This window comes from Ranitomeya variabilis, chromosome 4 (assembly GCF_051348905.1).
Source record: "Ranitomeya variabilis isolate aRanVar5 chromosome 4, aRanVar5.hap1, whole genome shotgun sequence".
In the NCBI taxonomy this organism is placed as follows: Eukaryota; Metazoa; Chordata; class Amphibia; order Anura; family Dendrobatidae; genus Ranitomeya; species Ranitomeya variabilis.
This window is the reverse complement of record NC_135235.1, coordinates 380,926,714-380,949,542: the sequence shown is the minus strand read 5'-3', so window position 1 is coordinate 380,949,542 and position 22,829 is coordinate 380,926,714. Positions and strand designations below refer to the sequence as shown.

At 45.8% G+C, this 22,829-nt stretch overlaps 1 protein-coding gene across 2 annotated transcripts in view; it reads left to right on the top strand.

Moving 5' to 3' along the window:
* SMTNL1 (smoothelin like 1) overlaps window positions 1–22,829 on the top strand; it is a 384,545-nt gene that overhangs the window by 51,229 nt on the left and 310,487 nt on the right. The window contains exon 2 of one of the 2 annotated variants that reach the window (XM_077250806.1): window positions 8,305–8,439. The exons of the other annotated variant lie outside the window; for it this stretch is intronic. Within the exon in view, the coding sequence (XP_077106921.1) occupies window positions 8,305–8,439 (135 nt within the window). The remainder of the gene's footprint in view (window positions 1–8,304; window positions 8,440–22,829) is intronic. 2 annotated transcript variants of the gene reach the window in all.

The window sequence follows — 22,829 nt, the reverse complement described above, 5'->3', positions numbered from 1 at the left end:
CGACTGAGTACCACACGGACCATGCAGGAGACAGCGCTACAGTTAAGCGCTGTCCCCTGCTTTGGGTGCTGAAGCTGGAATTCATTCCTTCTTCCAAGCAGCGTTCGCTGGAGAGAAGGAATGAAAAAACATTGTTTTTTTATTTTTTTTGTGGTTAAAATAATGTTCCCGGTAACCTCCCCCCTCCCACCCCCTGTGCGCCCGCCAGCTGGAAATAAAATACTCACCCAGCTCCCTCGATGCCTCCTCTCAGCATCGCAGCGTGTTCTGTATGCTTGGCACATCAGTGTGGCACACGTGCGGCAGCCGTGTGCCGCCCGTATGCCGACTGAGTACCACACGGACCATGCAGGAGACAGCGCTACAGTTAAGCGCTGTCCCCTGCTTTGGGTGCTGAAGCCGGAATTCATTCCTTCTTCCAAGCAGCGTTCGCTGGAGAGAAGGAATGAAAAAACATTGTTTTTTTATTTTTTTTGTGGTTAAAATAATGTTCCCGGTAACCTCCCCCCTCCCACCCCCTGTGCGCCCGCCAGCTGGAAATAAAATACTCACCCAGCTCCCTCGATGCCTCCTCTCAGCGTCGCAGCTTGTTCTGTATGCTGTATGAGCGGTCACGTGGTGCCGCTCATTACAGTGATGAATATGCGGCTCCACCCCTATGGAAGGTGGAGCTGCATATTCATCACTGTAATGAGCGGCACCACGTGACCGCTCATACAGGACAAGCTGCGGCGCTGACAGGAAGCATCGAGGGAGCTGGGTGAGTATTTAAATGCCAGCGGGCGGGCGCTCAGGGGGTGGGAGGCGGCAAGTGACAAGGATCTTTATTCTAAACACAAAAATAATAAAAAACATTGATTTTTCATTCCTTCTCTCCAGCGAACGCTGCTGGGGAGAAGAAATGAATGGCGGCTTCAGCACCACACGCTGGGGGGACAGTGCTTACTGTAGCGCTGTCTCCTGCAACGTCCGTGTGGTACTCAGTCGGCACACAGGCGGCACACGGACAGCATCCGTGTGCGGTACGTGTTTACACGGACCCATTGACTTTAATGGGTCCGTGTGATCCGTGCGCTCCCACGAACACTGACATGTCTCCGTGTTTTTCAAACGAACACACGGTCCATGAAAACACGCTGACATGTGCAGAGACACATTGATTTTAATGTGTCTACGTGAGTCAGTGTCTCCGGTACGTGAGAAAACTGTCACCATACGTGCCGGAGCCACTGACGTGTAAAATAGGCCTCAGATGCGCCTATTCTGGCACTTAGCCTCTCTCTTTCCACTCCCGAGTAGGTGTGGGATATGGGGTAATAAAGGGTTAATGTCACCTTGCTATTGTAAGGTGACATTAAGCCAGGTTAATAAGACACCTATCCATTATTAATCCTATAGTAATAAAGGGTTAATAATACATACACACATTAGGGAAAAAGTATGTTAATGAAATAAATCCAAATGATGATCCTTGTCACCTGAAAAAAAGTTAAAATAAAAAAGCAACAATATCCCATACTTCTCCGATGCTCAGTCATGTCGCATGCTGTAAATCCATCTGAAGGGGTTAAATAATTTTACACACAGAAGCTCTGCTAATGCAGCTGTGCTCCTGCCTGTAAAAAGTGGGGAATGAATGGAAAGCAGGGGAACGTAGCTACCTAGACTTGCGGTGCTGCGCCCCCTGCTGGCATAAACTCATATGAACTCGACTGTGAGAAAATATTCTGAAAAATTCTCACGCCACAGTTCATATGACGTTATGCCAGCAGGGGGCGCAGCACCGCAAGTCTAGGTAGCTACGTTCCACTGCTTTACATTCATTCCCCAATTTTTACAGACAGGAGCAATAGCTGCATTAGCAGGCTCCTGCTTGTAAAATTATTTAACCCCATCAGGTGGATTTACATCGTGGGACTTGATTGTAACGCCGGAGAGGTATGGGATAATGTTGTTTTTTTATTTCAACTTTCTTTCAGGTGAAAAGGGTCTTTAATTGGATTGAGCGTATAATAAACTATTACCACACCATGTGTATTTATTTCATTAAAATACTTATTTCATAATGTGTGTGTGTTTTTTTAACCCTTTATTAGTATTGGATTAATAATGGATAGGTGTCTTATTGACGCCTCTCCATTATTAAACTGGCTTAATGTCACCTTACAATAGCAAGGTGACATTAACCCTTTATTACCCCATATCCCACCAATTCAGGGGAGAGGGAAGAGATTGGTTAAGTGCCAGAATAGGCGCATCTTACAGATGTGCCTTTTCTGGGGTGACTGCGGGAAGATGTTTTTAGCCAGGGGGGGCCAATAACCATGGTCCCTCTCTAGGCTATTAATATCTGCCCTCAGTCACTGGCTTTCGCACTCTGGTGGAGAAAATTGCGCGGGAGCCCACACCAATTTTTTCCATGATTTAACCCTTTATTTTAACAGCTAGAGCAACAAAATTTTACACACAGACACTTCTTACATTAGTAGTGAGGAATATGTAAAAAAATAAGGGATATGAAATGGTTTACTGTATGTAAACCATGTCTCACATCCTGTCGGGTTTGGGAAGGAGATAGCAAAAGCCGGCAATTGAATTACCGGCTTTTCTGCTATCTATCTCTGTATTAAATATAAATATATATATATACTAGATGGTGGCCCGATTCTAACGTATCGGGTATTCTAGAATATGCATGTCCACGTAGTATATTGCACAGCCCACGTAGTATATTGCCCAGCCACGTAGTATATTGCCCAGCCACGTAGTATATTGCCCAGTGACGTAGTATATTGCCCAGTGACGTAGTATATTGACCAGCCACAAAGTATATTGCCCAGTAACGTAGTATATTGCCCAGTGACGTAGTATACAGCACAGAGCCACGTAGTATATTGCACAACGACGTAGTATACAGCACAGAGCCACGTAGTATATTGCCCAGTCACGTAGCATATTGGCCAGTCACGTAGTATATTGCCCAGCTACGTAGTATATTGCCCAGCCACGTAGTATATTGCCCAACCACGTAGTATATTGCACAGCAACGTAGTATACAGCACAGAGCCACGTAGTATATTGCCCAGTTACGTAGTATATTGCCCAGTGACGTAGTATATTGCCCAGCCACCTAGTATATTGCACAGTTACGTAGTATATTGCCCAGTGACGTAGTATACAGCACAGAGCCATGCAGTATATTGCCCAGCCACATAGTATATTGGCCAGTCACGTAGTATATTGCCCAGCTACGTAGTATATTGTCCAGCCACTAGTGTTGAGCGATACCTTCCGATATGCAAAGGTATCGGTATCGGATTGGATCGGCCGATACCGGCAAAATATCGGATCTCGCCGATACCTGATACCAATGCATATCAATGGGACACAAAATATCGGAATGGTTCCCAGGGTCTGGAGGAGAGGAGCCTCTCCTTCAGGCCCTGGGATCCATATTCATGTATAAAATAAAGAATAAAAATAAAAAATATTGATATACTCACCCCTCCGGCGGCCCCTGCTCTTAGCGGTGCCTCCGTTCTTAAGAATGCAGAGTTAAGGACCTTCGATGACGTCGCGGCTTGTGATTGGTCGCATGACCGCTCATGTGACTGCTCACGCGACCAATCACAAGCCGCGACGTCATTGCAGGTCCTAAACTCACTGCATTCTTAGGAACGGAGGCTGCCGGTTACATCGCTAAGGTCCAGGGTCCGCCGGAGGGGTGAGTATATCCATATTTTTTATTTTAATTCTTTATTTTTTACATGAATATGGATCCCAGGGCCTGAAGGAGAGGCTCCTCTCCTCCAGACCCTGGGAACTTCCGATTCCGATTTCCGATATCACAAAAATATCGGAACTCGGTATCGGAATTCCGATACAGCAAATATCGGCCGATACCCGATACTTGCGGTATCGGAATGCTCAACACTACCAGCCACGTATGTCACAGGTTAAAAAATAAACATATACTCACCTTCCAGGGCCCCTTGTAGTCCTGTCGCCTACTTGTCACGTAGGCGCGCAGGACCTGTGATGACGTCGCGGTCACATGACCGTGTCGCGGTCACATGACTGTGACGTCACGGCAGGTCCTTCTCGCGCAGGCGTGCAGGACCTGTGATGACATCGCGGTCACATGACCGTGACGTCATGGCAGGTCCTTCTCGCAGACCATCCTTGCCACCGGAACCTGCCGCTTGCATGGAGTGGTCACCGGAGCGTTGCGAGGAGTGGGAAAGGTGAGTATATAATGATTTTTTATTTTTTTTATTATTTTTAACATTAGATGTTTTTACTATTGACGCTGCATAGGCAGCATCAATAGTAAAAATTTGGTCACACAGGGTTAATAGCGGCGGTAACGGAGTGAGTTACCCGCGGCATAACGCGGTCCGTTACCGCCGGCATTAACCCTGTGTGAGCGGTGACTGGAGGGGAGTATGGAGCAGGCACCGGGCACTGACTGCATGGGAGTAGGGAGGGACTAATCGGACTGTGGCCGTCACTGATTGGTCGCGGCAGCCATGACAGGCAGCTGGCGAGACCAATCAGCAACTTGGATTCCATGACAGACAGAGGCCGCGACCAATGAATATCCGTGACAGAAAGAAAGACAGAAGGACAGAAAGACGGAAGTGACCCATAGACAATTATATAGTAGATGTGTCTCACTGACATATATATATACACTCACCGGCCACTTTATTAGGTACACCATGCTAGTAACGGGTTGGACCCCCTTTTGCCTTCAGAACTGCCTCAATTCTTCGTGGCATAGATTCAACAAGGTGCTGGAAGCATTCCTCAGAGATTTTGGTCCATATTGACATGATGGCATCACACAGTTGCCGCAGATTTGTCGGCTGCACATCCCAAAGATGCTCCATACAAGGCAGGATGGATCCATGCTTTCATGTTGTTTACGCCAAATTCTGACCCTACCATCCGAATGTCGCAGCAGAAATCGAGACTCATCAGACCAAGCAACGTTTTTCCAATCTTCTACTGTCCAATTTCGATGAGCTTGTACAAATTGTAGCCTCAGTTTCCTGTTCTTAGCTGAAAGGAGTGGTACCCGGTGTGGTCTTCTGCTGCTGTAGCCCATCTGCCTCAAAGTTCGACGCACTGTGCGTTCAGAGATGCTCTTAGGCCTACCTTGGTTGTAACGGGTGGCGATTTGAGTCACTGTTGCCTTTCTATCAGCTCGAACCAGTCTGCCCATTCTCCTCTGACCTCTGGCATCAACAAGGCATTTCCGCCCACAGAACTGCCGCTCACTGGATTTTTTTTCTTTTTCGGACCATTCTCTGTAAACCCTAGAGATGGTTGTGCGTGAAAATCCCAGTAGATCAGCAGTTTCTGAAATACTCAGACCAGCCCTTCTGGCACCAACAACCATGCCACGTTCAAAGGCACTCAAATCACCTTTCTTCCCCATACTGATGCTCGGTTTGAACTGCAGGAGATTGTCTTGACCATGTCTACATGCCTAAATGCACTGAGTTGCCGCCATGTGATTGGCTGATTAGAAATTAAGTGTTAACAAGAAGTTGGACAGGTGTACCTAATAAAGTGGCCGGTGAGTGTATATATGTGTGTTTTGAAGAATATTTCGTTGTAAAACAATGTGTAAATGTCAGAGAACTGCTGTATGTAAAAGCTCATGTTAAAATCGCATTGCACACGGATTGCATACGGATTGCATACGGATGTTGCGATAAAAAAATCGCATGACACTCGCATGATTTACCTCCGTTTTTTCGGTCCGTAAATCGGACCTTTTTTTTCTCTCAATTGGAAATGAGCCCTTAGGTTGCCGTCACACTAGCAGTATTTGGTCAGTATTTTACATCAGTATTTGTAAGCCAAAACCAGGAGTGGGTGATAAATCCAGAAGTGGTGCAGATGTTTCTATCTGATGTTTCTATTATACTTTTCCTCTAAGGGTATGTGTCCACGTTCAGGATTGCATCAGGATTTGGTCAGGATTTTTCATCAGTATTTGTAAGCCAAAACCAGGAGTGGAACAATTAGAGGAAAAGTATAATAGAAACATATGCTCCACTTTTGCATTTATCACCCACTCCTGGTTTTGGCTTACAAATACTGATGAAAAATCCTGACCAAATCCTGATGCAATCCTGAACGTGGACACATACCCTAATTGTTCCACTCCTGGTTTTGCCTTACAAATACTGATGTAAAATACTGACCAAATACTGCTAGTGTGAAGGCAGCCAAAGGGTATGTGTCCACGTTCAGGATTGCATCAGGATTTGGTCAGGATTTTTCATCAGTATTTGTAAGCCAAATCCAGGAGTGGGTGATAAATGCAAAAGTGGAGCATATGTTTCTATTATACTTTTCCTCTAATTGTTCCACTCCTGGTTTTGGCTTACAAATACTGATGGAAAATCCTGACCAAATCCTGATGCAATCCTGAACGTGGACACATACCCTAAGGCTATGTCTCCACGTTCAGGATGGCCGGCGGTATCGCCGCAGCGGCGAAGCCGCTCGGCGCTAAGCCCCGCCCCCTTGCTGGGACGCGATCATGCCGGATGTGTTAACTCTTCACATCCGGGATGATCGCTCTGTCCCATAGGGTCCTGTGATATGCCTTGCGGGGACGCTGCGTCCCCGCAAGGTGTACGGACATGCTGCGATCTGAAAAGACGCGCAGCATGTCCGGAGTCGCAGGCCCGCCGCGTGCGGGTTTCCACGCATAGTGGACACGGGATTTCAAAAAATCCCCTCCACTATGCTGGAACATCTGGACGCTGCGTGTTTGACGCTGCAGCGTCAAACAAGCAGCGTTTACTTATCGTGGACACACGGCCTTAGTGTGGCACACACAGGCAGACGATGCAAGAATTGAGTGAACGTCACCCCTTTGTATTTGTTTTCAGGTGTGATTTTGATATTGCCCACGCTTGTTTCTTGCCACAGGTGAGTTTTAACGAGCATCACATGCTTGAAACAAAGTTGTTTACCCACGATTTTGGAAAGGTGCCAACAATTTGTTGGGGTTTTGTGTGAAATTATGTCCAATTTGCCTTTTTTTCTTTGCTTCTTTGTGTTGTTCCAATAAACAGAAAGGAAACAAATACGCGTATAACAAAACATATAATTGCAATAATTTCCTGGGGAAAATACTTCATTTTCAGGAACAATTTAAATGGTGCCAACACTTTTTGCCATGACTGTTAGTAATAATGTCCCCCATTCAGCCATCTATAATAATTATGTCCCCAAAATGGTCATCGTCCTGGCCCAAATATTGTAATAATATTCCCTATTATGACTCCAACACTATAAGCTATGTGCACACTTTGCAGATTTGACTGTGAAATTTTCTATGCAGATTCTGCATTTCTTGGCAGAAAACGCAGGTCAGAATCTGCGCCTTTTTTTGGTATGTGCACACGTTGCAGATTTTTGTGAGGATTTCTTCCTTTTTTTACCCCTGCAGATTTCTATTATGGAATGGGTGCAGAAACGCAGCAAATCTACAAAAATAATTGACATGGTCCTTTTTTTAATCTGCTGCGTTTTCCGTGCAGATTTTTCTGCACCATTAGCACAGCATTTTTTTTTGCCATTGATTTACATTGTACTGTAAATCACTTGCGGATCTGCAGCGCTTCTGCGCGGAAAAAAAAACGGCAGATCTGCAGGAAATCTGCAACGTGTGCACATACCCTAATATTCACCCTGTCCTGTCCCTAATACTGTGATAATGTACACCATGCAAAAGCTTTTCAAATAGACATAAAAAAAAAATTCTTATCACTTGTCCTTGTTCCCACACTGAGCCACATTCTCTTCCTCCTCCATGCAGGCATAGTTGGGTGGAATGCAGTGATGCCACCTGTGACTAGATGCCTATGTCAGCTGCCAGCTCTGATAGACCAATGACTTGTCTAGGTATAGCAGAGCAGGGAGATGGTGATTCTCTGCTCCACAATACATTTCAACTGAGGATACACCTGCAGATTAAAATAGTGCTTGCATTGACATTCCCCCTTCCTCCACAGGCTGTTTGGGGTCCCACTCCCTGTGACCATGACCATTATGCCCCTGTCTAGCAGTAGTCCAAGGACTGTGTTAACTATTGCAGCTCATCATCTTTGAAATGAATTGGACTGAGCTGCAATACTAGATACATCCCATCCATACAGAAAAGTGTATTATTTCTAGAAGAAAAAAAACAACTTTTTTGTGATCATAGACAAACCAATTGTTGTCTAAAATTGGGAATTTTTTAAAGAGTGCTTAAAATTGTTTTCTTATTATCAGTCCTGCAAAGGATGACATGACTCCAACTGACGGTACAGAAAAATGCGATAGAAAATCTGAGGTACCACATTCTAGGACCAGGCCAAAGTCTTATGGAAGAGCCACAAGGAAAGACATAACAGACAAGTTTGGAGGGTGAGTATAACATGAGTCACATAGAGATTACTAAATTTCAGAAAGTAACAGGAACACTAGTGAAATGTATTAGTCAATAATAACCCGGCCAATCATTCTGTAATTTCTGATCTAGGCCAAAAACATCCAACAGGCCATCAAAATATTCAAAATGTAATTGCTTATAAACATCGGTTTCTGTGCATTTCTCATACTTTTAATTTGTGCACTGTTCTTTGAGCACATGCAAACACTTCACTTATGTGAAATAATCAGTCTTGATGTTAAAGGGAACCTGTGAGCTGATACATGCTGCCCACCTCGTTGGCAAATCGTGGGCAGCATGTATCACAGCGACTGGCTGTACGATCACAGATATATGTATGCTTTTAATAGCTGCCGGGCACTAAGCCGTGCGGGGGACAAGTCGTACAGGCCGACTCCTCGGCGGCTTATCTCCACCCGCTGACAGTGACTAGCAAGCCTCTGCCTATACATGGCTATTAGAAGCATGTTTGTCTCTGAAATTCTTTGGCGTTTCAGAGACCAACATACCTGGCTGGTATACTACAGCCAGTGGCTGAGACGTGGTTTAGGCAGCATGTATCAGATGACAGGTTCCCTTTAACAAAAAATAATTTGTAATATGGATTTGCGTTGTACAACATTTTGTTTATCTCCTACATGATAGGCAATAGTGGTGAAGATAGTAATAAAAGAGTGCTTAAGGCAGGACTCATCCCACCCAAAAAAACAGGCAATTTTTCATTCGTATTGTTCTCCGCATGTCCTCAGTACGCCATCATTATTTACACCAATGTGACATCCATATAATATCTGTTTTTATATATATCAACAATTTAGAAGAAAAATAAAAAAAAATGTTTTCCATGCTACGGTAATTGTTGCAACAGATCCGTAAAAAACAAATGGTGTTTATATGACAACCTTTTTTCAATGTTTCCATTTGATCTGCAAAACAGATCAGATGAGTTCTTCATAAACGAACGAGCCATAAAAGTGTTAGCCTGGGTAGGTATATGGGTGTCACAGACAAAGAATCCTGCTAGGGACTCCCAAATACTTGTCTGGATGACCATGCATTGCATAGTCACATTCCCTTTAAATGGACAGTCTGCACTATTATTATTATTTATTATTATAGCGCCATTTATTCCATGGCGCTTTACATGTGAGGAGGGGTATACATAATAAAAACAGGTACAATAATCTTGAACACTACAAGTCGCAACTGGTACAGGATGAGAGAGGACCCTGCCCGCGAAGGCTCACAATCTACAAGTCGCAGTTTTCCGTTGACAGACAGACACCAGGGAAATGAGTGTTTTTATCTTCCAGCAGCAAAAATAACTGATTATTATGAGCTTTAGCTGTAACACCCATTGTTATTTTCTGATTATCAACATATTTGTATTTATTTATTTCCATTATCAAACCATCTTTAAGTCTACAAAACTTTATTAACACAATGTGGTTGAATTTAAAAAGCACAATTTCCCCGTTGCCTGGCATGCAAAATTGACATGAATTCTTGATGTAGGTTTCATCAAAGTTAGGCCGGTTTCACATGTCAGTGGCTCCGGTACGTGAGGTGACAGTTTCCTCACGTACAGGAGCCACTGACACACGTAGGCACATTGAAATCAATGCATCTGTGCAGATGTCATTGATTTTTTGCGGACCGTGTCTCAGTGTGCCAAACACGGAGACATGTCAGTGTTCGTGGGAGCGCACGTATTACATGGACCCATTAAAGTCAATGGGTCCATGTAAAACACGTACCGCACACGGACGTTCTCCGTGTGCCGTGCAGGAGACAGCGCTCCAGTAAGCGCTGTCCCCCCCACATGGTGCTGAAGCCGCGATTCATATCTTCTGTGCAGCAGCGTTTGCTGTAAAGAAGATATGAATAATCCATTTTTTATTGGTATTTCGTGTTTAAAATAAAGCTCCATGTCCCCAACCCCTGTGCGCCCCCCCGCTGTTCTGAAAATACTCACCTGGCTCCCTCGTTGGCTGTCGCTGCTCCCTGTCCTGGCCGCACCTTCTACTGTATGCGGTCACGTGGGGCCGCCGATTACAGTCATGAATATGCGGCTCCACCTCCCATAGGGGTGGGGCCGCATATTCCTTACTGTAAATGAGCGGCCCCACGTGACCGCATACAGTAGAAGGTGCGGCCAGGACAGGAAGGAGCAGCGACAGCCAACGAGGGAGCCGGGTGAGTATTTTCAGAACAGCGGGGGGGCGCACAGGGGGTGGGGACATGGAGCTTTATTTTAAACACGAAATACCAATAAAAAAATGGATTATTCATATCTTCTTTACAGCAAACGCTGCTGCACAGAAGATATGAATCGCGGCTTCAGCACCATGTGGGGGGGACAGCGCTTACTGGAGCGCTGTCTCCTGCACGGCACACGGAGAACGTCCGTGTGCGGTACGTTTTTTACATGGACCCATTGACTTTAATGGGTCCATGTAATACGTGCGCTCCCACGAACACTGACATGTCTCCGTGTTTGGCACACTGAGACACGGTCCGCAAAAAATCAATGACATCTGCACAGATGACGTGACCGCATACAGTAGAAGGTGCGGCCAGGACAGGAAGGAGCAGCGACAGCCAACGAGGGAGCCGGGTGATTATTTTCAGAACAGCGGGGGGGCGCACAGGGGGTGGGGACATGGAGCTTTATTTTAAACACGAAATACCACTAAAAAAATGGATTATTCATATCTTCTTTACAGCAAACGCTGCTGCACAGAAGATATGAATCGCGGCTTCAGCACGATGCAGGGGACAGCGCTAAACTTTAGCGCTGTCTCCTGCACGGTGCGTGTGGTACCCAGTGGGCACACGGGAGGCACACGTGTGCCACACTGATGTGCCACAGAAACGCAGGGGCACACGGACACGGATAATTCCGGTACCGTTTTTTTCCGGTACCGGAATTATCTGGACGTGTGAGACTGGCCTTAAGGGAAGTGGTGGATTTGCAAGCTGTCCTAATGTTGCCCCACAAAAACTAAAATCAAGTAAATAAAGAAGTAGTATTGCCACTATTGACAACTGTTCATATGTAGAGTTTATTCAATGGAAACTCACAATCATACTAAAGCACTTGATTATATTTCTACATACTATATACTGTGGAGGGCATCTATATAATAGAAGCATATGGTAAATAGAAATATGGAAACACCATATAAGATTTCTGAGAATGTTTTTTATGAACTTGAAATCTCAAGTATACCTCTATATATTTCAAAACTTCTTTGGATATATACATTTTGTGTTTAAATTCAAACTTTTCAATATAAGTTTAAAAAAATGCTCACTCAGTTTCAGTATATGTTGTCCCATGAGTGCATATACAACCCCTGGCAAAAATTATGGAATCACCGGCCTTGGAGGATGTCGATTCAGTTATTTAATTTTGTAGAAAAAAAGCAGATCACAGACATGGCACAAAACTACAATAATTTCAAATGGCAACTTTCTGGCTTTAAGAAACACTAAAAGAAATCAAGAACAAAAAATGTGCTAGTCAGTAATGGTTACTTTTTTTAACCAAGCATTGGGGAAAAATTATGGAGTCACTCAATTCTGAGGAAAAAATTATGGAATCACCCTGTAAACTTTCATTCCCAAAAAAACTAAAGGCTGAGTCACACATAACGATATCGTTAACGATATTGTTCCAACGTCACGCTTTTGGTGACGTAGCAACAATCCCGCTAACGATGTCGTTATATGTGACCGCGACCAACGATCAGGCCCCTGCTGGGAGATCGTTGGTCGATGGGAATGATCAGGACCTTTTTTTGGTCGCTGATCACCCGCTGTCATCGCTGGATCGGCGTGTGTGATGCCGATCCAGCGATGTGTTCACTTGTAACCAGGGTAAATATCGGGTTACTAAGCGCAGGGCCGCGCTTAATAACCCGATATTTACCCTGGTTACCATTGTAAAAGTTAAAAAAAAACAGTACATACTCACATTCTGATGTCTGTCACGTCCCCCGGCGTCCACATGGTTAAAACTGCTTTTAGAAGAAGACAGTTTCAACGATGCCGAAGTCGTTCCCCTGATCGTTGGTCGCTGGAGAGAGCTGTCTGTGTGACAGCTCCCCAGCGACCACACAACGACTTACCAACGATCACGGCCAGGTCGTATCGCTGGTCGTGATCGTTGGTAACTCGTTTAGTGTAATGGTACCTTAACACCTGCATCAGATTAGATCTGCTCGTTAGTCTGCATCTAAAAAGGAGTGATCACACCTTGGAGAGCTGCTGCACCAAGTGGACTGACATGAATCATGTGTCCAACACAAGAAATCTCGATTGAAACAAAGGAGAGGATTATTAAACTCTTAAAAAAGGGTAAATCACTCAATGTTGCAAAAGAGGTTGGTTGTTCACAGTCAGCTGTGTCTAAAATCTGGGCCAAATACAAACAACATGGGAAGCTTGTTAAAGGCAAACATACTGTTAGATCAAGGAAGACATCAAAGCATCATGACTGAAAACTTAAAGCAATATGTCTCCAAAACAGGAAATGCACAACAAAACAAATGAGGAACGAATGGGAGGAAACTGGAGTCAACCTCTGTGACCGAACTGTAAGAAACCGCCTAAAGGCAATGGGATTTACATACAGAAAAGCTAAACAAATGCCATCATTAACACCTAAATAGAAAAAAACAAGGTTACAATGGGCTGAGGAAAAGCAATCGTGGACTGTGGATAACTGGATGAAAGTCATATTCAGTGATGAATCGAAAATCTGCATTGGGCAAGGTGATGATGCTGGAACTTTTGTTTGGTGCCGTTCCAATGAGATTTATAAAGATGACTGCCTGAAGAGAACATGCAAATTTCCACAGTCATTGATGATATGAGGCTGCATGTCAGGTAAAGGCACTGGGGAGGTGGCTGTCATTACCTCTTCAATAAATGCACAAGTTTATGTTGATATTTTGGACACTTTTCTTATCCCATCAATTGAAAGGATGTTTGGGGATGATGAAATCATTTTTCAAGATGATAATGCATCCTGGCATAGAGCAAAAACTGTGCAAACATTCCTGGAAAAAAACACATAAGATCCATGTCATGGCCTGCAAATAGTCCGGATCTCAATCCAATTGACAATCTTTGGTGGAAGTTGAAGAAAATGGTCCATGACAAGGCTCCAACCTGCAAAGCCGATCTGGCAACAGCAATCAGAAAAAGTTGGAGCCAGATTGATGAAGAGTCCTGTGTGACACTCATTAAGTCCAGGCCTCAGAGACTGTAAGTTGTTAGAAAAGCTGTGGTGCAACAAAATACTAGTGATGTGTTGGAGGGTTTTTTGTTTGTTTGTTTTTCATGATTCCATAATTTTATTCCTCAGAATTGAGTGATTACATAATTTTTCCCCTATGCTTGGTTAAAAAATGTAACCATTACTGACTACCACATTTTTTGTTCTTGATTTCTTTTAGTGTTTCTTAAAGCCAGAAAGTTGCCATTTGAAATGACTGTAATTTTGTAGAAAAAAAAAGGAGATCACAGACTTGGCACAAAACTAAACAACTGAATGAACATCCTCCAAGGCCGGTGATTCCATAATTTTTGCCAGGGGTTGTATGTTGTGGTAGATCAGCTCATTCGGCTGCACACGGAGGTAGACAAAGGAACACTGTGTTTTTAAGACTCTCACTGGTGTAAAGCAGCAGTAGCATCGTACGCAGTGAAGAAGCAGTGACCCACAAATTCAAACACAAAAGTCTCTTTTAATGTGTTTCTTCACAGCATTAAAGTCCAATTCACATAAATGCATATAACTTCAGTGGATATTATCAGTGACCAGTTTACACCAGTTCAAAGCAATACATATCACATGGCTTTAGATTTGCGGTCCCTGAACAGGCCAGACTTCCCTTGTCCAGTTTCCCTGGGCGACCGCACGCCATCTCACAGTCTCTATACGTCTCCATACACACAGGCTCATATGTTGCAGACACTACACACGCCAGCCCTCCTCTGACTAGTTCTCGTGGGTGTCCTGCATCGCTGTATCACAGTCTCTTTGCAGACTCTTTACTCACACAGTCGTACACAGTTCAGGATATCCTCCGGATAGCAGCCGGGCACCGTATCCACCTGTTTGCAATCGTTACACATGCTAGTCCTCTTTCAGGCACAGGACATCCACCTCCGGGCACAGGACTGTCCACATCCGACTCCTACGGGCACAGGACATCCACCTCCGGGCACAGGACTGTCCACATCCGAGACCAGTACCATGGACGACTTGCATCTCTGTGTATGCTGCGGGTGCCAGGCTATTCAGCTGCCCTGGGTGCTGGCTCTGCTGGCCTCCATGCACTCTGCAGACCAGCACACACCAGTCTGACACTGACGTGCACCTCGCAAACCTGACATGACCCCTGACACCCCCATACCCCTTGCTGCAGGGTTTTTAAACACACACAAACCTGTGGCCTTCAGCAACCTGGAAAACCCGGAAATCCGTGACTCTCATGCACATGCAGCGCCCCAGAGTCCTGGTCGTTGCAGTATTGTCGCTCTTCCACCAGGGGGAGTGATGGTACGTCTGATGGTACTAAAGGAGTTCACCTGACCAGGTATCACAGTCACACACTACACTTTACACTCCGGCCACCAGGGGGAGCAAAAGGTTCTATCTATTAGGCCACCCCTCACAGTCGGGTAAAACTGGGGGTTGGATAGGAAGTTAGAGAGAGAAGCTACCTGGGTTCGACCCAGAGAAGACCTGTCAGGCAGACAGGGAGAGAAAAGGAGGAACATCTGAGCTGCAGACAGCGCTCCCTGTCATGGGTGGGATCCTGACAGAGACAGAGCAAGAGATAGAACGTTACGGAGCTGCGCCTGCACCTCATTGCGGCAGCATCCTAAGAAAGGACAAGAAGCGAAGTATATTGTGGAGAAGTGAGAAACGAGATCACAGGACAAGGAGATAACACCAGGAGGAGTCTTGACTTAAGACCGGCAACATCCTTCTGAGGCGCGTAGCCGGTGGCCGGAACACCGAGGGAGTAATTGGCTCTACGCATTACTTTGAACTACGGCAGGACAGTTAATTCCAATTTGGCTGCCCAACCTTTAAACCTAATGAAGACAACGGAGGCAAATTGTGGGAGAGGGGTGTCACTAGGGTCCCTATAAAATAGCTCCAGGCCTACCCGTCATATGGGTCGTCCTATCCATACCATCTGGGGGACGGAGAGAGAACATAAGAAACATACACGACAGTTGAGAGGACTATCCCGTGGTGCTCAGCAGGGAAGTACTTCAACACACAGACGCTAGTAGGAAGGCTACTGATTTCCACCTGCAAAGGGAACTCTGGATGTGCCTTCGGACCGGCCGGACTCAGCCAGCCCTGTGAACAGTGCTCTGGACTGCGGACGCTGAAGTCTTCAGTAAAAGGTAAAGAGACTGCAACCTTGAGTCCTCGTTATTTATTGCGTCCTACACCATTACCATCTATTCTTTAGGGAAGCCCTGGGGACATACTTCACCTGTGGGAAGGTATACATCTAGCCGCCTTTCCATCACCCCAGCGGACCCCTAGCAGCGTCGGTCATCCTGACCTAATACCACAGGTGGCGTCACGAACACTTGACAAACTACACCTTTAATTGGGCGCCCCTTAGCAGGGTCACGGACTGGGTCGGGCCACCGTGACATCCCCAGAACCGAGACAGAGGGACCCGGTACCGAGTACCCCACTGCCCTGCGCCTGGGGGCGATCCACACACCTATGGACTTCATCCGTCTACATGCACATTCTGGGGAGAACAAACAGCGCCCCCTAGCTGTATCAGAGGCCACAGCCTCACATATCCTCCCCCCCTGTTCATACCTGTGGGGTTGAACACTTGTTACCCCGTATGGGCGTGAGATAATAAGGCATCCGTATGACCCTGTGACATCCCCGCCCAAAACAACGTTTTCAGTTTCTCCTGCCAATACCTCTAGGGGGAGCCTATCGGGATTACACTCTGACCCTAATTTGGCGACCCCTATGGCAGGTAACTCAATATTTTCAGGTTCTACGCCCAAAACAGTACATAAACACATTATCTGCTGCAACTGCAGCGCCTCTAGCTGCTGCTGCCAGAACCGCAGCTCCTGCTGCGCAGACTTCGTGGACCCGCCGATCCACAGCAAATCTTCGTAACCCCACTGAGTTACCGCCAGAAGCCTTCAATCTTCATGGCCCTGCCGAGCCACAGCAAGCTGTCTTGAGAAGAAAAAAAAAAATCCAGCTGACTTTGCATAATACTATGCAGCACGCTTTGGGGTATGCCTCAGTTCACACTGCCCGCATTCTCTCCAACATATGTAAAGCTGCAGTAGCATCGTACGCAGTGAAGAAGCAGTGACCAACAAATTCAAACACAAAAGTCTCTTTTAATGTGTTTCTTCACAGCATTAAAGTCCAATTCACATAAATGCATATAACTTCAGTGGATATTATCAGTGACCAGTTTACACCAGTTCAAAGCAATACATATCACATGGCTTTAGATTTGCGGTCCCTGAACAGGCCAGACTTCCCTTGTCCAGTTTCCTTGGGCGACCGCACGCCATCTCACAGTCTCTATATGTCTCCATACACACAGCCTCATATGTTGCAGACACTACACACACCAGCCCTCCTCTGACTAGTTCTCGTGGGTGTCCTGCATCGCTGTATCACAGTCTCTTTACAGACTCTTTACTCACACAGTCATACACAGTTCAGGATATCCTCCGGATAGCAGCCGGGCACCATATCCAGCTGTTTGCAATCGTTACACATGCTAGTCCTCTTTCGGGCACAGGACATCCACCTCGGGGCACAGGACTGTCCACATCCGACTCCTACGGGCACAGGACATCCACCTCCGGGCACAGGACTGTCCACAACCGAGACCAGTACCATGGACGACTTGCATCTCTGTGTACGCTGCGGGTGCCAGGCTATTCAGCTGCCCTGGGTGCTGGTTCTGCTGGCCTCCATGCACTCTGCAGACCAGCACACACCAGTCTGACACTGACGTGCACCTCGCACACCTGACATGACCCCTGACACCCCCATACCCCTTACTGCAGGGTTTTTAAACACACACAAACCTGTGGCCTTCAGCAACCTGGAAAACCCGGACCGGAAATCCATGACTCTCATGCACACCTATGGACTTCATCCGTCTGCATGCACATTCTGGGGAGAACAAACAGCGCCCCCTATCAGAGGCATCAGAGGTATCAGAGGCCACAGCCTCCCCAAAAACCCAGTCCTTAAAATGGCCAATTAACCCTTCTCAACACATAGTGTGCTGGAACAAACTTCTGGGTTTCAAATCACTGAAGCTAATAGCCTCAGCGAAACATATCTCCCCTCCAGCACTTTGCCAGTGACTTTGTCACAATATATATTCTAGATGAGTATAAACTGTACTATACTCGTGTAGAATATATATGCAGCACCTTGAAAAACTACTCATCCCCCATGAACTTTTCTACATTTTTTGACGTTACACCCATAAACAAATGTATTTTATTGGGATTTTATGTGACATACCAACACGAAGTAGTATATATTTATGAAGTGTTAAGGAAATGGTTTTCTTAATATTTTAATAATATAAATCTGAAAATTGTGATGTGCAGAGTCAATACGTTGTAGAACCACCTTCAGCTGCAATTACTTCTGCAAGTCTTTTGGGGTATGTCTCTACCAGCTTTGCACTTGTAGAGGCTGACATTTTTCCACTTTCTTCTTTTCAAACTAACTAGCTCAGTAAGATTGGATGGAGAATGTCTGTGGACAGCAGTTGATTCTCAACAGGATTTAGATCTGGACTTTGACTGGGCCATTCACACACATGAATATGCTTTGATCTAAACCAGACCTGGACAAAGTGGGGCCCATGGGCCACATTCGGCCCTCTGGCTGTCTCAGACCGGCCCGCGGACCGAGACAGCTGTTGGGCTGGAAATCAAAGGTCCACCGGCTGCACGATGCCCGCCCGCTTACTGCCTCCATTCGCAGTGCGCCACTGACTCCTTTGGTGGAGAAGGGGCCTCCAGCCACTTCCTCTACTCATCAGCGTGTGAAACAGCTGACGCGATAACGTCATTTCATTGCGTCAGCTGTGTACTCTGGAGAGTCAGCGCACCGGAGGCAGGGAAAGAAGCAGAGCACTGGGGAACGGGACCGTGGTGAGTATGTGGTGGTCATTTTTTTTATGTCTATGGGATGTTTGAGTGGGCCTGTGGAGGCTATGGGGGTGACATGGTGCTGCATATGGTGGCGACATGCGGCACATGGGGAGGCTATGGAGGCGACATGCAGTATATAGGGAGGCTGTGTGGGGCTCATGCAGTGTATATAGTGAGGCTGTGTGGGGCACGTGTAGTGTATATAAGGAGGCTGTGTGGGGCTCATGCAGTGTATATAGGGAGGCTGTGTGGGGTTCATGCAGTGTATATAGGGAGGCTGTGTGGGGCTCATACAATGTATATAGTGAGGCTGTGTGGGGCACGTGTAGTGTATATAAGGAGGCTGTGTGGGGCTCATGCAGTGTATATAGGGAGGCTGTGTGGGGTTCATGCAGTGTATATAGGGAAAACACACCAAAAACAGGCAGAGATGCTTACCTGTCTGAATAGGCCTCAATACAAATGCACAAGCAGGGTGCAGCGGACCCAAATAAAATAGCAAATGCACAGGTGCAATACCTAATGAAACAGCCAGCCTTCAATCAGGGATTGGCCGTGTGGTACACCAATGCACTAAGATAAAAACTGTAAGTGGCGTGTTCACACAAGGAATGCAAGCATCTGGCTCCAGCCTATTAATGACGCCCTATGGCGGGCTGCCCAGTGCTAAAATGCATCCTGTGTGAACAGAGGCCACAGTATACAGAACCATTTGGGCCCAACTGCACCCTGCAAAAAAAAAATATATATACGTGCAAAACAAAACATATAAATATATGTAAGGTATTGGTTGATATTCTGGCCATAATATGGAAGCTGGCAACCCACGTCAAGGGTCCTTACTTTTTGCCAGTGTTTTGTTTTGCACGTATATATATTTTTTTTTTGCAGGGTGCAGTTGGGCCCAAATGGTTCTGTATACTGTGGCCTCTGTTCACACAGGATGCATTTTAGCACTGGGCAGCCCGCCATAGGGCGTCATTAATAGGCTGGAGCCAGATGCTTGCATTCCTTGTGTGAACACGCCACATACAGTTTTTATCTTAGTGCATTGGTGTACCACACGGCCAATCCCTGATTGAAGGCTGGCTGTTTCATTAGGTATTGCACCTGTGCATTTGCTATTTTATTTGGGTCCGCTGCACCCTGCTTGTGCATTTGTATTGAGGCCTATTCAGACAGGTAAGCATCTCTGCCTGTTTTTGGTGTGTTTTCTTGAATTGTTCCTTTTTTGGTGTTTTTCTTTTTAGTGTATATAGGGAGGCTGTGTGGGGCTCATACAATGTATATAGTGAGGCTGTGTGGGGCACGTGTAGTGTATATAAGGAGACTGTGTGGGGCTCATGCAATGTAAATAGTGAGGCTGTGTGGGGCACGTGTAGTGTATATAAGGAGGCTGTGTGGGGCTCATGCAGTGTATATAGGGAGGCTGTGTGGGGTTCATGCAGTGTATATAGGGAGGCTGTGTGGGGCTCATACAATGTAAATAGTGAGGCTGTGTGGGGCACGTGTAGTGTATATAAGGAGGCTGTTGGGGCTCATGCAGTATATATAGGGAGGCTGTGTGGGGCACGTGTAGTGTATATAAGGAGGCTGTGTGGGGCTCATGCAGTGTATAGGGAGGCTGTGTGGGGCTCATGCAGTGTATATAGTGAGGCTGTGTGGGGCACGTGTAGTGTATATAAGGAGGCTGTGTGGGGCTCATGCAGTGTATATAGGGAGGCTGTGTGGGGTTCATGCAGTGTATATAGGGAGGCTGTGTGGGGCTCATACAATGTAAATAGTGAGGCTGTGTGGGGCACGTGTAGTGTATATAAGGAGGCTGTTGGGGCTCATGCAGTATATATAGGGAGGCTGTGTGGGGTTCATGCAGTGTATATAGGGAGGCTGTGTGGGGGCTCATACGGTGTATATATAGGGAGGCTGTGTGGGGCTCATGCAGTATATATAGGGAGGCTGTTGGGCTAATGCAGTGTATATAGGGAGGCTGTGTGGGGCTCATGCCGCATATGGGGAAGGTTGTGTGGGGCTCATGCAGCGTATATAGGGAAGCTGTGTGGGACTCATGCAGTGTATATAGGGAGGCTGTGTGGGGCTCATGCCGCATATGGGGGGCTGTGTGGGGCTCTTGACGCATATATGGAAGGCTGTGTGTGGCTCATGATGCATATGGGGGAGGCTGTGTGGGGCTCATGCCACATATAAGGGGCTGTTGGGGAGCTCATATGATGTACAGAAGGAGCTGTACTCGGGTTCAAACGATATATAGTGATATGTCAGCATACTTAATTCCCCTCAATATTAAGTGATACAATTAATATTAATAAAATTATCAGTAATACAATAATTATAATGTATCGATATTACAGTAATATTGAACAGAATTAATTTCGGCCTATTGGTTCAGCCCCGGTCTCTCGGTCTCTCATATGGCCCCTCGGGAAAATTAATTGCCCACCCCTGATCTAAACCATTGCATTGTTGCTCGGGCAGTAAGCTTAAGGTCGTGGTCCTGTTAGAAGGTGAAAGAGGGCTCACAGTCTACAAGGGATGAGTGAGGATATAGTAGATGAGGGTAGAGCTGGTCATGCAGCGTTATGGTGGAGCAAGGGATACTGCAGGTTCTGGTCTTGTCGAAAGAGGTAGGTCTTTAGGTTCCTTTTAAATGTTTCCATGGAAGGCAAGAGTCTGATTGCGGTAGGAGATATGCACGGGAGAAATCTCGTATGCGATTGTGGGGAGATAAGAGGAGAGTGTGAGGATCGGAGATTGTATGCAGGTAAGTACCGGGAGACGAGGTCACAGATGTATGGAAGAGACAGGTTGTCGATGGCTTTGTATGCTATAGTTTGGGTTTTGAACTGGAGTCTCGGGGCAATGGGGAGCCATTGAAGGGATTGACAGAGAGGTGAGGCCAGGCAATAGTGTGGGGACAGGTGGATTAGTTGGACAGTAGAGTTTTGGATAGATTGGAGGGGTGCGAGAGTGTTAGAAGGGAGGCCACAAAGCAGGAGGTTGCAGTAGTCGAAGCTGGAGATGATGACGAGTGCATGGACTAGGGTTTTTGCAGAATCTTGTTTTAGGAATATACGGATTAGGGAAATATTTTTGAGCTTGAGTCAGCAGGAAGTGGGAAGGGCTTGACACAGCATTGTATCTTAATTAACCAGATGACTATTTTTAGCAAGCGAGAAAGAATAGGCTGTTATCTATGTGTTGATTTTTTAATTTGTGTTGGTCAAGAAAACAGACTTTTTCTTGTGTCAGCCTGTAATATTGTCATGTCATATAACATATTGTGCTCTTGTCCTTGATGACTAGTGATATTTACTGATATGCTAATTATGCATTGTGTAGGATAGTATAGTGAATTTGAAAACAGAGGAGGAAAAACTATGCATATAGATTAAATAATCAAGTAATGTTACTTGATCTCATCTCCATTCTTACCCTTTATTTTAATATTGAATGAAGGGCACTTATTAAGTATAGAAAGAGGTTACATGCCTCTATAGAGAAAGACAGAGAGACTGAGAGAGCAGGGCTGTGGAGTCGGAGACGTGGAGTCGGAGTCGTAGTTAGTTTTGGTTGGAGTCGGAGTCGGAGTCAGTAGAAATGTACCGACTCCGACTCCAGCTTTAAAAAAAATGTATTAATATTTCATAATTGAACTTTCATATGAATTTTATAAATGTTACTCAAATATATATGTTCTATCAAACTATGAACAACAGTGATAAGCAGTTCTGCTGGAGATAGAGACATTTCTTAAGGTACCTTCACACTAAGCGACTTTGCAACGATAACGATAGCGATCCGTGACGTTGCAGCATCCTGGATAGCGATATCGTTGTGTTTGACACGCAGCAGCGATCTGGATCCTGCTGTGATATCGCTGGTCGTTGCTGAAAGTCCAGAACTTTATTTGGTCGTCAGATCGGCGTGTATCGTCGTGTTTGACACCAAAAGCAACGATGCCAGCAATGTTTTACAAAGGTAACCAGGGTAAATATCGGGTTACTAAGCGCAGGGCCGCGCTTAGTAACCCGATATTTACCCTGGTTACCATTGTAAAAGTAAAAAAAACAAACAGTACATACTCACCTTCTGCTGTCTGTCACACATCCCCCGCCGTCCGCTTCCCGCA